The sequence below is a fragment of the Pelophylax lessonae genome (assembly GCF_965119305.1).
Source record: "Pelophylax lessonae genome assembly, chromosome: 1".
In the NCBI taxonomy this organism is placed as follows: domain Eukaryota; kingdom Metazoa; phylum Chordata; class Amphibia; order Anura; family Ranidae; genus Pelophylax; species Pelophylax lessonae.
In genome coordinates this window covers 243148878-243161810 of record NC_138768.1, presented here as the reverse complement: position 1 = coordinate 243161810, position 12933 = coordinate 243148878, and the positions used below count along the sequence as shown (strand labels likewise).

General features: G+C 50.2%; 1 protein-coding gene across 2 annotated transcripts in view; it reads right to left on the bottom strand.

Moving 5' to 3' along the window:
- GLT1D1 (glycosyltransferase 1 domain containing 1) overlaps positions 1–12725 on the bottom strand; it is a 270809-nt gene extending 258084 nt beyond the window's left edge. For both annotated transcript variants that reach the window (XM_082244140.1, XM_082244141.1), the window contains exon 1: positions 12482–12725. In XM_082244140.1, the coding sequence (XP_082100266.1) occupies positions 12482–12549 (68 nt within the window). In that variant the 5' untranslated portion in view covers positions 12550–12725. The remainder of the gene's footprint in view (positions 1–12481) is intronic.
- Between the last annotated feature and the right edge of the window lie 208 nt (positions 12726–12933).

The following is a 12933-nucleotide window of genomic DNA, read 5'->3' as shown; positions in this document are numbered from 1 at the left end:
CGAGTTGCCAGAAGAAAGCCATTACTACGCAAATGCCACAAAGTATCCCGCTTATGATACGCCAAACAGCGCAGAGACAAGCCTCAAACCTTCAGGCACAAAGTTATTTGGAGTGATGAGACAAAATTGAGCTTTATGGCCACAACCATAAATGCTACATTTGGAAAGGAGTCAACAAGGCCTATGATGAAAGGTACACCATTCCTACTGTGAAACACGGTGGTGGACCGCTGATGTTTTGGGGATGTGTGAGCTACAAAAGGCAAAGGAAATTTGGTCAGAATTGATGGCAAGATGAATGCAGTATGTTATCAAAAGAACACTGGAGGAAAATTTGCATTCATCAGCCCAGAAGCTGCGCATGGGACGTACTTGGACATTCCAACATGACAATGATCCTAAACACAAGGCCAAGTCCACCTGTCATTGGCTACAGCAGAATAAAGTGAAGGTTCTGGAGTGGCCATCTCAGTCTCCTGACCTCAATATCATTGAGCCACTCTGGGGAGATCTCAAACGTGCAGTTCATGCAAGACAGCCCAAGAATTTACGGGAACTGGAGGCTTTGTGCCAGGAAGAATGGGCAGCTTTACCAATTGAGAAGATATAGAGCCTCATCCACAATTTAAGCTGTCATTGATGTTAAAGGGGGCAATACACGGTATTAAGAACTGGGGTATGTAAACTTTTGATCAGGCTCACTTGGGTAGTTTCTGTTGTCATTATGATTTAAAAAGAGTAAACTTAGTGGATTTATAATAAATGGCTTCAGCCAAACACTAACCATGAGTAAAGAAAAGTTTTTGTGTTATCATTCATATTCTCTGAAAAATGGCCAAGAAATCATAAATTCTGCCAGGGTATGTAAACTTATGAGCACAACTGTAGATTAGCAGAGAGCTGGTCTATTTACAGCACAGCTCTTCATGTGTCTGCCTATGTGGAGAGGGGGTGGGTGTCTTTCCTCCAATCAACTGTCACACATTTTAACATATTCTAACAGGCTGTGCACTTTCTAAACAGTGTAGAAAGCTGAAGACAGCACATATACAAATAAAACGTATGTAAGGAGATTTGTTTTATCTCTGTGTATCATCTGAGGCTGTTCACTTCACTGGGAATATGTGAGGGTTTACATCCACTTTAATGTTTCTTAGTTGCCAAGCGACAGCCCAAAGTTTTAGCTCCCCCTGTAAATTTTCTATAGGATTAAGGTCTGGAGACCAGCTAGGCCACTCCATGACCTTAATGTATTCCTTCTTAAACCGCTCCTTGCTGCCTTGGCGGTATGTTTAGGGCAATTGTTATGCTGGAAGACCGATCTTCAGTGTTCTGGCTAGGAGAAGAAGGTTCTCATCCAAGATTTTACAATACATGGCCCATCCATTGGCCCCTCAATGCGGTAAAGTCAGCCTGTACCTTTAGCAGAGAAACAGGCCCAAAGCATAATATTTCCACCTCCGTGGTAAAAAGTGGTTGAGACCAATGTAGGACTACAAACACTCGCCCAGCGCTCCTTATAAAAGGGATAAAACCACACACTAGATATAAAACGTAATAAAACACATAAAGTTTGCTGATCGCAGCCGCTGTAATGAAAACACTCTATGAAAATGATGTAATAAAATACTGTGAAGAGTACACAAATAAGTATAGTCCAGCACTTAATTGCATCCAGCAGCGCTCAATATATCAAACATATATCTTAGATCATATAGTCCTCAAATGGAAATAACTGTCTTTAGACTCAGTGGAATGTTCATAAAGTCATCTGACAGTTCATATAACAATCATATTCCCCGGTGTAATGATGTCCACAGTCAGGTTCCAACCTTCACCACACCAAACGTGACCCCCCTAGTTGTGGGCACTCACCGGAAATATCATAAATATACGCCTGTAAGCATTGGTTGCTTGGACCCTTGACACCCTTGGATATTCCCGTCAATACCGGATGACCTCCATATACGTGCTCCAATCATGGATTAGGATGTGTCATGGAAATAAAGATGGGGGCACAATAGTGTGATACCGTTTCAACATTTATTGCACAAATCACTCCAAGATAAAAACCTCAAATCCAATATGCTTACATATGAACAGATCTTGTCAAGCAAAATAGTAGTAACCCATTGGTTATGGCCAGCTCACCACTGCTGCATGAAGGTGTCCAAGCCTCCTCTGGGGTGAGAACCGGATGCCAGCCAAAAACTCTTATGGTTACCAGGGAAACAGCATGCCTGTGTCCTGATGCGTTTCGTCCATATAGACTTCAACTGAGGACCAGGCATGCTTTCCACCTCCGTGCTTGACTGTAGGGATGGTATTTTTAGGGCAATAGTCATCATTTTTCTTCCTCCACACACGGCAAGTCAAGTAAATGCCAAAGAGCTTAATTTTTGTCTCATCTGACCACAGCACTTTCTCCCAATCCATTTCTGAATCATTTAGCTGCTCATTGGCAAAGTTCAGACAGGCCTTTTCATGTGACTTCTGGAGGAGGGGAACCTTGCGGGTGCTGCGGAATTTCATTCCATGGCAGCATATTGTGTTACCAATGGTTAGTTTGGTGACTGTGGTCCCAACTGCCTTGAGATCATTCACAAGCTCCTCCCGTGTAGTTCTGGGCTGATCCCTCACTTTTCTCATGATCATCCTTACCACATGAGGCAAAATCTTGCATGGAGTTCCAGACCGAGGGAGATTGATGGTTATTTTGTATTTCTTCTATTTGTAAATAATCACTCCAACAGTTGTCTCCTTCTCACCAAGCTTCTTGTTGATGGTCTTGTAGCCCATTCCAGTCTTGTGCAGGTCTTCAATCTTGACCATGATGTCCTTTGAGGCTCTTTGGTCTTGCAGATGATGGTGAGGTTTGAATGGAAGAAAGAGATTCTGTGGACAGGTGTCTTTTATACACATAACAAGTTGTCGTTAGGAGCGCCTTCTTAAATTGACAGGACTAATCTGTGTACCACGTGAGCACATACTGTAGCCAGTCTGTGGGAGCTAGAATTATTGTTGGTTGGTAGGGGATCAAATACTTTTTTTACTCACTGAACTGCAACTCAATTTATAACATTTGTATTTATTATGAGGTGCATGGGATGAAGACACAGTCATTGATCTTATATGAGGTGTATGGGATGAAGACACAGTCATTGATCTTATATGGGGTGCATGGGATGAAGACACAGTCACTGATCTTATATGGGGTGCATGGGATGAAGAAACGGTCATTGAACTTATATGGGGTGCATGGGGTGAAGACACAGTCATTGATATTATATTGGATGCATGGGGTGAAGACACAGTCACTGATCTTATATGGGGTGCATGGGATGAAGAAACGGTCATTGAACTTATATGGGGTGCATAGGGTGAAGACACAGTCATTGATATTATATCGGATGCATGGGTTGAAGACTCAGTCGCTGATATTATATGGGAAGAAGACACAGTCGCTGATATTATATGGGATGAACGCACAGTCGCTGATATTATATGGGATGCATGGGGTGAAGACACAGTTGCTGATCTTCCAATGCATTGCGAAAGTATTCGGCCCCCTTGAACTTTTTGACCTTTTGCCACATTTCAGGTTTCAAACATAAAGATATAAAACTGTAATTTTTTTTTGAAGAATCAACAACAAGTGGGACACATACATGAAGTGGAACGAAATTTATTGGATATTTCAAACTTTTTTAACAAATAAAAAACTGAAAAATTGGGCGTGCAAAATTATTCAGCCACTTTACTTTTAGTGCAGCAAACTCTCTCCAGAAGTTCAGTGAGGATCTCTGAATGATCCAATGTTGACCTAAATGACTAATGATGATAAATAGAATCCCCCTGTGTGTAATCAATTCTCCGTATAAATGCACCAGCACTGTGATAGTCTCAGAGGTCCGTTTAAAGCGAAGAGAGCATCATGAAGAACAAGGAACACACCAGGCAGGTCCGAGATACTGTTGTGGAGAAGTTTAAAGCCGGATTTGGATATAAAAAGATTTCCCAAGCTTTAAACATCCCAAGGAGCACTGTGCAAGCGATAATATTGAAATGGAAGGAGTATCAGATCACTGCAAATCTACGAAGACCTGGCCGTCCCTCTAAAAACTTTCAGCTCATACAAGGAGAAGACTGACCAGAGATGCAGCCAAGAGGCCCATGATCACTCTGGATGAACTGCAGAGATCTACACCTGAGGTGGGAGACTCTGTCCATAGGACAACAATCAGTCGTATACTGCACAAATCTGGCCTTTATGGAAGAGTGGCAAGAAGAAAGCCATTTCATAAAAGATATCCATAAAAAAGTGTCGTTTAAAGTTTGCCACAAGCCACCTGGGAGACACACCAAACATGTGGAAGAAGGTGCTCTGGTCAGATGAAACCAAAATCAAACTTTTTGGCAACAATGCAAAACGTTATGTTTGGCGTAAAAGCAACACAGCTCATCACCCTGAACACACCATCCCCACTGTCAAACATGGTGGTGGCAGCATCGTGGTTTGGGCCTGCTTTTCTTCAGCAGGGACAGGGAAGATGGTTAAAATTGATGGGAAGATAGATGGAGCCAAATACAGGACCATTCTGGAAGAAAACCCGATGGAGTCTGCAAAAGACCTGAGACTGGGACGGAGATTTGTCTTCCAACCAGACAATGATCCAAAACATAAAGCAAAATCTACAATGGAATGGTTCACAAATAAACATATCCAGGTGTTAGAATGGCCAAGTCAAGGTCCAGACCTGAATCCAATGGAGAATCTGTGAAAAGAACTGAAAACTGCTGTTCACAAACGCTCTCCATCCAACCTCACTGAGCTTGAGCTGTTTTGCAAGGAGGAATGGGCAACAATTTCAATCACAATTTCAATGCACATCAATCTCTCAATGTGCAAAACTGATAAGAGACCTATCCCAAGCAACTTAAAGCTGTAATCGCAGCAAAAGGTGGCGCTGCAAAGTATTAACTTAAGGGGGCTGAATAATTTTGCACACCCAATTTTTCAGTTTTTTGTTAAAAAAGTTTGAAATATCCAATAAATTTCATTCCACTTCATGATTGTGTCCCACTTGTTGTTGATTCTTCAAAAAAAAAAAAAAAAAAATTACGGTTTTATATCTTTATGTTTGAAGCCTGAAATGTGTCAAAAGGTCGAAAAGTTCAAGGGGGTCGAATACTTTCGCAATGCACTGTATATAGGGGGGGAAGGGGTGAAGACACAGTCGCTGGTCTTATGTGGGGGGTGAAGACACAGTCGCTGGTCTTATGTGAGGGGTGAAGACACAGTCGCTAATATTATATGGGATGAAGACACAGTCGCTGATATTATATGGGGTGCATGGGGTGAAAACACAGTTGCTGGTCTTATGTGGGAGTGAAGACACAGTTGCTGGTCTTATGTGGGGGGTGAAGACACAGTCGCTGGTCTTATGTGGGGGGTGAAGACACAGTCGCTGGTCTTATGTGGGGGGTGAAGACACAGTCGCTGGTCTTATGTGGGGGGTGAAGACACAGTCGCTGGTCTTATGTGGGGGGTGAAGACACAGTCGCTGGTCTTATGTGGGAGTGATGACACAGTCGCTGGTCTGATGTGGGGGGTGAAGATACAGTCGCTGGTCTGATGTGGGGGGTGAAGACACAGTCGCTGGTCTTATGTGGGGGGTGAAGACACAGTCGCTGGTCTTATGTGGGGGTGAGGACACAGTCGCTGGTCTGATGTGGGGGGTGAAGACACAGTCGCTGGTCTGATGTGGGGGGTGAAGACACAGTCGCTGGTCTGATGTGGGGGGTGAAGACAAAGTCGCTGGTCTGATGTGGGGGGTGAAGACACAGTCGCTGGTCTGATGCGGGGGAGAGGACACAGTCGCTGGTCTGATGCGGGGGAGAGGACACAGTCGCTGGTCTGATGCGGGGGAGAGGACACGGTCGCTGGTCTGATGCGGGGGTGAGGACACGGTCGCTGGTCTGATGCGGGGGTGAGGACACAGTCGCTGGTCTGATGCGGGGGTGAGGACACGGTCGCTGGTCTGATGCGGGGGTGAGGACACAGTCGCTGGTCTGATGCGGGGGGTGAAGACACAGTCGCTGGTCTGATGCGGGGGAGAGGACACGGTCGCTGGTCTGATGCGGGGGTGAGGACACGGTCGCTGGTCTGATGCGGGGGTGAGGACACGGTCGCTGGTCTGATGCGGGGGTGAGGACACGGTCGCTGGTCTGATGCGGGGGTGAGGACACAGTCGCTGGTCTGATGCGGGGGGTGAAGACACAGTCGCTGGTCTGATGTGGGGGGTGAAGACACAGTCGCTGGTCTTATGTGGGGGGTGAAGACACAGTCGCTGGTCTGATGTGGGGGGTGAAGACACAGTCGCTGGTCTGATGCGGGGGTGAGGACACAGTCGCTGGTCTGATGCGGGGGTGAGGACACAGTCGCTGGTCTGATGCGGGGGAGAGGACACAGTCGCTGGTCTGATGCGGGGGTGAGGACACAGTCGCTGGTCTGATGCGGGGGTGAGGACACAGTCGCTGGTCTGATGCGGGGGTGAGGACACAGTCGCTGGTCTGATGCGGGGGTGAGGACACAGTCGCTGGTCTGATGCGGGGGTGAGGACACAGTCGTTGGTCTGATGCGGGGGTGAGGACACAGTCGCTGGTCTGATGCGGGGGTGAGGACACAGTCGCTGGTCTTATGTGGGGGTGAAGACACAGTCGCTGGTCTTATGTGGGGGTGAAGACACAGTTGCTGGTCTTATGTGGGGGTGAAGACACAGTCGCTGGTCTTATGTGGGGGTGAAGACACAGTCGCTGGTCTTATGTGGGGGTGAAGACACAGTCGCTGGTCTTATGTGGGGGTGAAGACACAGTGGCTGGTCTTATGTGGGGGTGAAGATACTGGTCTATACTTTTGTATGGGACAAGAACACTGATCTCTTCGCCTGTATGGGGTGTATGAAATGAATACACTGATGTTACCCTGTGTGAGGTGTTTGAACACTGATCAGTGCCCTGTATAAGATGCATGGAGTGAGGACACTGATCTGTCCCCTGTGAGGGGTGTATGGGGTGAGGACAGTGATGTATGGGGTGAGGACAGTGATATGTTCCCTGTGAGGGGTGTATGGGGTGAGGACAGTGATGTATGGGGTGAGGACAGTGATATGTTCCCTGTGAGGGGTGCATGGAGTGAATACACTGATCTTTCCCCTGTGAGGGGTGTATGGGGTGAGGACAGTGGTGTATGGGGTGAGGACAGTGGTGTATGGGGTGAGGACAGTGGTGTATGGGGTGAGGACAGTGGTGTATGGGGTGAGGACAGTGGTGTATGGGGTGAGGACAGTGGTGTATGGGGTGAGGACAGTGGTGTATGGGGTGAGGACAGTGGTGTATGGGGTGAGGACAGTGGTGTATGGGGTGAGGACAGTGGTGTATGGGGTGAGGACAGTGGTGTATGGGGTGAGGACAGTGGTGTATGGGGTGAGGACAGTGATGTATGGGGTGAGGACAGTGATGTATGGGGTGAGGACAGTGGTGTATGGGGTGAGGACAGTGGTGTATGGGGTGAGGACAGTGGTGTATGGGGTGAGGACAGTGGTGTATGGGGTGAGGACAGTGGTGTATGGGGTGAGGACAGTGGTGTATGGGGTGAGGACAGTGGTGTATGGGGTGAGGACAGTGGTGTATGGGGTGAGGACAGTGATGTATGGGGTGAGGACAGTGATGTATGGGGTGAGGACAGTGATGTATGGGGTGAGGACAGTGATGTATGGGGTGAGGACAGTGATGTATGGGGTGAGGACAGTGATGTATGGGGTGAGGACAGTGGTGTATGGGGTGAGGACAGTGATGTATGGGGTGAGGACATTGGTGTATGGGGTGAGGACAGTGGTGTATGGGGTGAGGACAGTGGTGTATGGGGTGAGGACAGTGGTGTATGGGGTGAGGACAGTGGTGTATGGGGTGAGGACAGTGATGTATGGGGTGAGGACAGTGATGTATGGGGTGAGGACAGTGATGTATGGGGTGAGGACAGTGATGTATGGGGTGAGGACAGTGATGTATGGGGTGAGGACAGTGGTGTATGGGGTGAGGACAGTGGTGTATGGGGTGAGGACAGTGGTGTATGGGGTGAGGACAGTGGTGTATGGGGTGAGGACAGTGGTGTATGGGGTGAGGACAGTGGTGTATGGGGTGAGGACAGTGGTGTATGGGGTGAGGACAGTGGTGTATGGGGTGAGGACAGTGGTGTATGGGGTGAGGACAGTGGTGTATGGGGTGAGGACAGTGGTGTATGGGGTGAGGACAGTGATGTATGGGGTGAGGACAGTGGTGTATGGGGTGAGGACAGTGGTGTATGGGGTGAGGACAGTGATGTATGGGGTGAGGACAGTGGTGTATGGGGTGAGGACAGTGGTGTATGGGGTGAGAACAGTGGTGTATGGGGTGAGAACAGTGGTGTATGGGGTGAGGACAGTGATGTATGGGGTGAGGACAGTGGTGTATGGGGTGAGGACAGTGGTGTATGGGGTGAGGACAGTGGTGTATGGGGTGAGGACAGTGGTGTATGGGGTGAGGACAGTGGTGTATGGGGTGAGGACAGTGATGTATGGGGTGAGGACAGTGGTGTATGGGGTGAGGACAGTGGTGTATGGGGTGAGGACAGTGGTGTATGGGGTGAGGACAGTGGTGTATGGGGTGAGGACAGTGGTGTATGGGGTGAGGACAGTGATGTATGGGGTGAGGACAGTGGTGTATGGGGTGAGGACAGTGGTGTATGGGGTGAGGACAGTGGTGTATGGGGTGAGGACAGTGGTGTATGGGGTGAGGACAGTGATGTATGGGGTGAGGACAGTGGTGTATGGGGTGAGGACAGTGATGTATGGGGTGAGGACAGTGATGTATGGGGTGAGGACAGTGATGTATGGGGTGAGGACAGTGGTGTATGGGGTGAGGACAGTGATGTATGGGGTGAGGACAGTGATGTATGGGGTGAGGACAGTGATGTATGGGGTGAGGACAGTGATGTATGGGGTGAGGACAGTGATGTATGGGGTGAGGACAGTGGTGTATGGGGTGAGGACAGTGGTGTATGGGGTGAGGACAGTGATGTATGGGGTGAGGACAGTGGTGTATGGGGTGAGGACAGTGATGTATGGGGTGAGGACAGTGATGTATGGGGTGAGGACAGTGGTGTATGGGGTGAGGACAGTGATGTATGGGGTGAGGACAGTGATGTATGGGGTGAGGACAGTGATGTATGGGGTGAGGACAGTGATGTATGGGGTGAGGACAGTGATATGTTCCCTGTGAGGGGTGCATGGAGTGAATACACTGATCTTTCCCCTGTGAGGGGTGTATGGGGTGAATACACTGATCTGTCCCCTGTGAGGGGTGTATGGGGTGAGGACAGTGGTGTATGGGGTGAGGACAGTGGTGTATGGGGTGAGGACAGTGGTGTATGGGGTGAGGACAGTGGTGTATGGGGTGAGGACAGTGGTGTATGGGGTGAGGACAGTGATGTATGGGGTGAGGACAGTGGTGTATGGGGTGAGGACAGTGGTGTATGGGGTGAGGACAGTGGTGTATGGGGTGAGGACAGTGATGTATGGGGTGAGGACAGTGGTGTATGGGGTGAGGACAGTGGTGTATGGGGTCAGGACAGTGATGTATGGGGTCAGGACAGTGATGTATGGGGTCAGGACAGTGGTGTATGGGGTCAGGACAGTGGTGTATGGGGTCAGGACAGTGGTGTATGGGGTCAGGACAGTGGTGTATGGGGTCAGGACAGTGGTGTATGGGGTCAGGACAGTGATGTATGGGGTCAGGACAGTGGTGTATGGGGTCAGGACAGTGATGTATGGGGTCAGGACAGTGATGTATGGGGTGAGGACAGTGGTGTATGGGGTGAGGACAGTGGTGTATGGGGTGAGGACAGTGGTGTATGGGGTGAGGACAGTGGTGTATGGGGTGAGGACAGTGGTGTATGGGGTGAGGACAGTGGTGTATGGGGTGAGGACAGTGGTGTATGGGGTGAGGACAGTGGTGTATGGGGTGAGGACAGTGGTGTATGGGGTGAGGACAGTGATGTATGGGGTGAGGACAGTGGTGTATGGGGTGAGGACAGTGGTGTATGGGGTGAGGACAGTGGTGTATGGGGTGAGGACAGTGGTGTATGGGGTGAGGACAGTGATGTATGGGGTGAGGACAGTGGTGTATGGGGTGAGGACAGTGGTGTATGGGGTGAGGACAGTGGTGTATGGGGTGAGGACAGTGGTGTATGGGGTGAGGACAGTGGTGTATGGGGTGAGGACAGTGGTGTATGGGGTGAGGACAGTGATGTATGGGGTGAGGACAGTGGTGTATGGGGTGAGGACAGTGATGTATGGGGTGAGGACAGTGATGTATGGGGTGAGGACAGTGATGTATGGGGTGAGGACAGTGATGTATGGGGTGAGGACAGTGATGTATGGGGTGAGGACAGTGGTGTATGGGGTGAGGACAGTGGTGTATGGGGTGAGGACAGTGGTGTATGGGGTGAGGACAGTGGTGTATGGGGTGAGGACAGTGATGTATGGGGTGAGGACAGTGATGTATGGGGTGAGGACAGTGATGTATGGGGTGAGGACAGTGATGTATGGGGTGAGGACAGTGGTGTATGGGGTGAGGACAGTGGTGTATGGGGTGAGGACAGTGATGTATGGGGTGAGGACAGTGGTGTATGGGGTGAGGACAGTGATGTATGGGGTGAGGACAGTGATGTATGGGGTGAGGACAGTGGTGTATGGGGTGAGGACAGTGATGTATGGGGTGAGGACAGTGATGTATGGGGTGAGGACAGTGATGTATGGGGTGAGGACAGTGGTGTATGGGGTGAGGACAGTGGTGTATGGGGTGAGGACAGTGATGTATGGGGTGAGGACAGTGATATGTTCCCTGTGAGGGGTGCATGGAGTGAATACACTGATCTTTCCCCTGTGAGGGGTGTATGGGGTGAATACACTGATCTGTCCCCTGTGAGGGGTGTATGGGGTGAGGACAGTGATGTATGGGGTGAGGACAGTGATATGTTCCCTGTGAGGGGTGCATGGAGTGAATACACTGATCTTTCCCCTGTGAGGGGTGTATGGGGTGAATACACTGATCTGTCCCCTGTGAGGGGTGTATGGGGTGAGGACAGTGGTGTATGGGGTGAGGACAGTGGTGTATGGGGTGAGGACAGTGGTGTATGGGGTGAGGACAGTGGTGTATGGGGTGAGGACAGTGGTGTATGGGGTGAGGACAGTGGTGTATGGGGTGAGGACAGTGGTGTATGGGGTGAGGACAGTGATGTATGGGGTGAGGACAGTGGTGTATGGGGTGAGGACAGTGGTGTATGGGGTGAGGACAGTGGTGTATGGGGTGAGGACAGTGATGTATGGGGTGAGGACAGTGGTGTATGGGGTGAGGACAGTGGTGTATGGGGTGAGGACAGTGATGTATGGGGTCAGGACAGTGATGTATGGGGTCAGGACAGTGGTGTATGGGGTCAGGACAGTGGTGTATGGGGTCAGGACAGTGGTGTATGGGGTCAGGACAGTGATGTATGGGGTCAGGACAGTGGTGTATGGGGTCAGGACAGTGGTGTATGGGGTCAGGACAGTGGTGTATGGGGTCAGGACAGTGATGTATGGGGTCAGGACAGTGGTGTATGGGGTCAGGACAGTGATGTATGGGGTCAGGACAGTGATGTATGGGGTGAGGACAGTGATGTATGGGGTGAGGACAGTGGTGTATGGGGTGAGGACAGTGGTGTATGGGGTGAGGACAGTGATGTATGGGGTGAGGACAGTGGTGTATGGGGTGAGGACAGTGGTGTATGGGGTGAGGACAGTGGTGTATGGGGTGAGGACAGTGGTGTATGGGGTGAGGACAGTGGTGTATGGGGTGAGGACAGTGGTGTATGGGGTGAGGACAGTGGTGTATGGGGTGAGGACAGTGGTGTATGGGGTGAGGACAGTGGTGTATGGGGTGAGGACAGTGATGTATGGGGTGAGGACAGTGATGTATGGGGTGAGGACAGTGATGTATGGGGTGAGGACAGTGATGTATGGGGTGAGGACAGTGATGTATGGGGTGAGGACAGTGGTGTATGGGGTGAGGACAGTGGTGTATGGGGTGAGGACAGTGATGTATGGGGTGAGGACAATGGTGTATGGGGTGAGGACAGTGGTGTATGGGGTGAGGACAGTGGTGTATGGGGTGAGGACAGTGATGTATGGGGTCAGGACAGTGGTGTATGGGGTGAGGACAGTGGTGTATGGGGTGAGGACAGTGGTGTATGGGGTGAGGACAGTGATGTATGGGGTCAGGACAGTGATGTATGGGGTCAGGACAGTGGTGTATGGGGTGAGGACAGTGGTGTATGGGGTGAGGACAGTGGTGTATGGGGTGAGGACAGTGGTGTATGGGGTGAGGACAGTGTGGGTGATCTTACTTGATCCGGAGGGCTGTGGTGGAATTCCCGGTGTGTGCTCTCAGAGGGGCCAGGAAGAGGATTCTCATAGCTGTCAGGCCGGCTCTGTGCTGTCACTGTCCCCTGTCAGTGTGCCACGTCTCTGTCAGTGTCAGGAGCTGACATATACAGTGTACACATGGGTGGGGTATGGGGATGGGGACACCGGACACCTGCACACCGATCACACCCCTCTCTATCTCTGACACAGAATCGCTCCGTTCTGCAAAGCGTTCCCCCCGGAAACTACACCCGGCCACTAAGGTTCCTAGCTGCAGCTTTCCCCATAGTGACCCAGGCTGACTGTCCATTGTCAGTAGGATTGCTGTGTATCGGATCGGAGAACACTGACTGCTGCTTATATTGGGGTTTTTTTTCTCCACAGAACAAAGTCAGTGTTTGTCAGCTGCATGTCAGACACACTTGTATAGAAG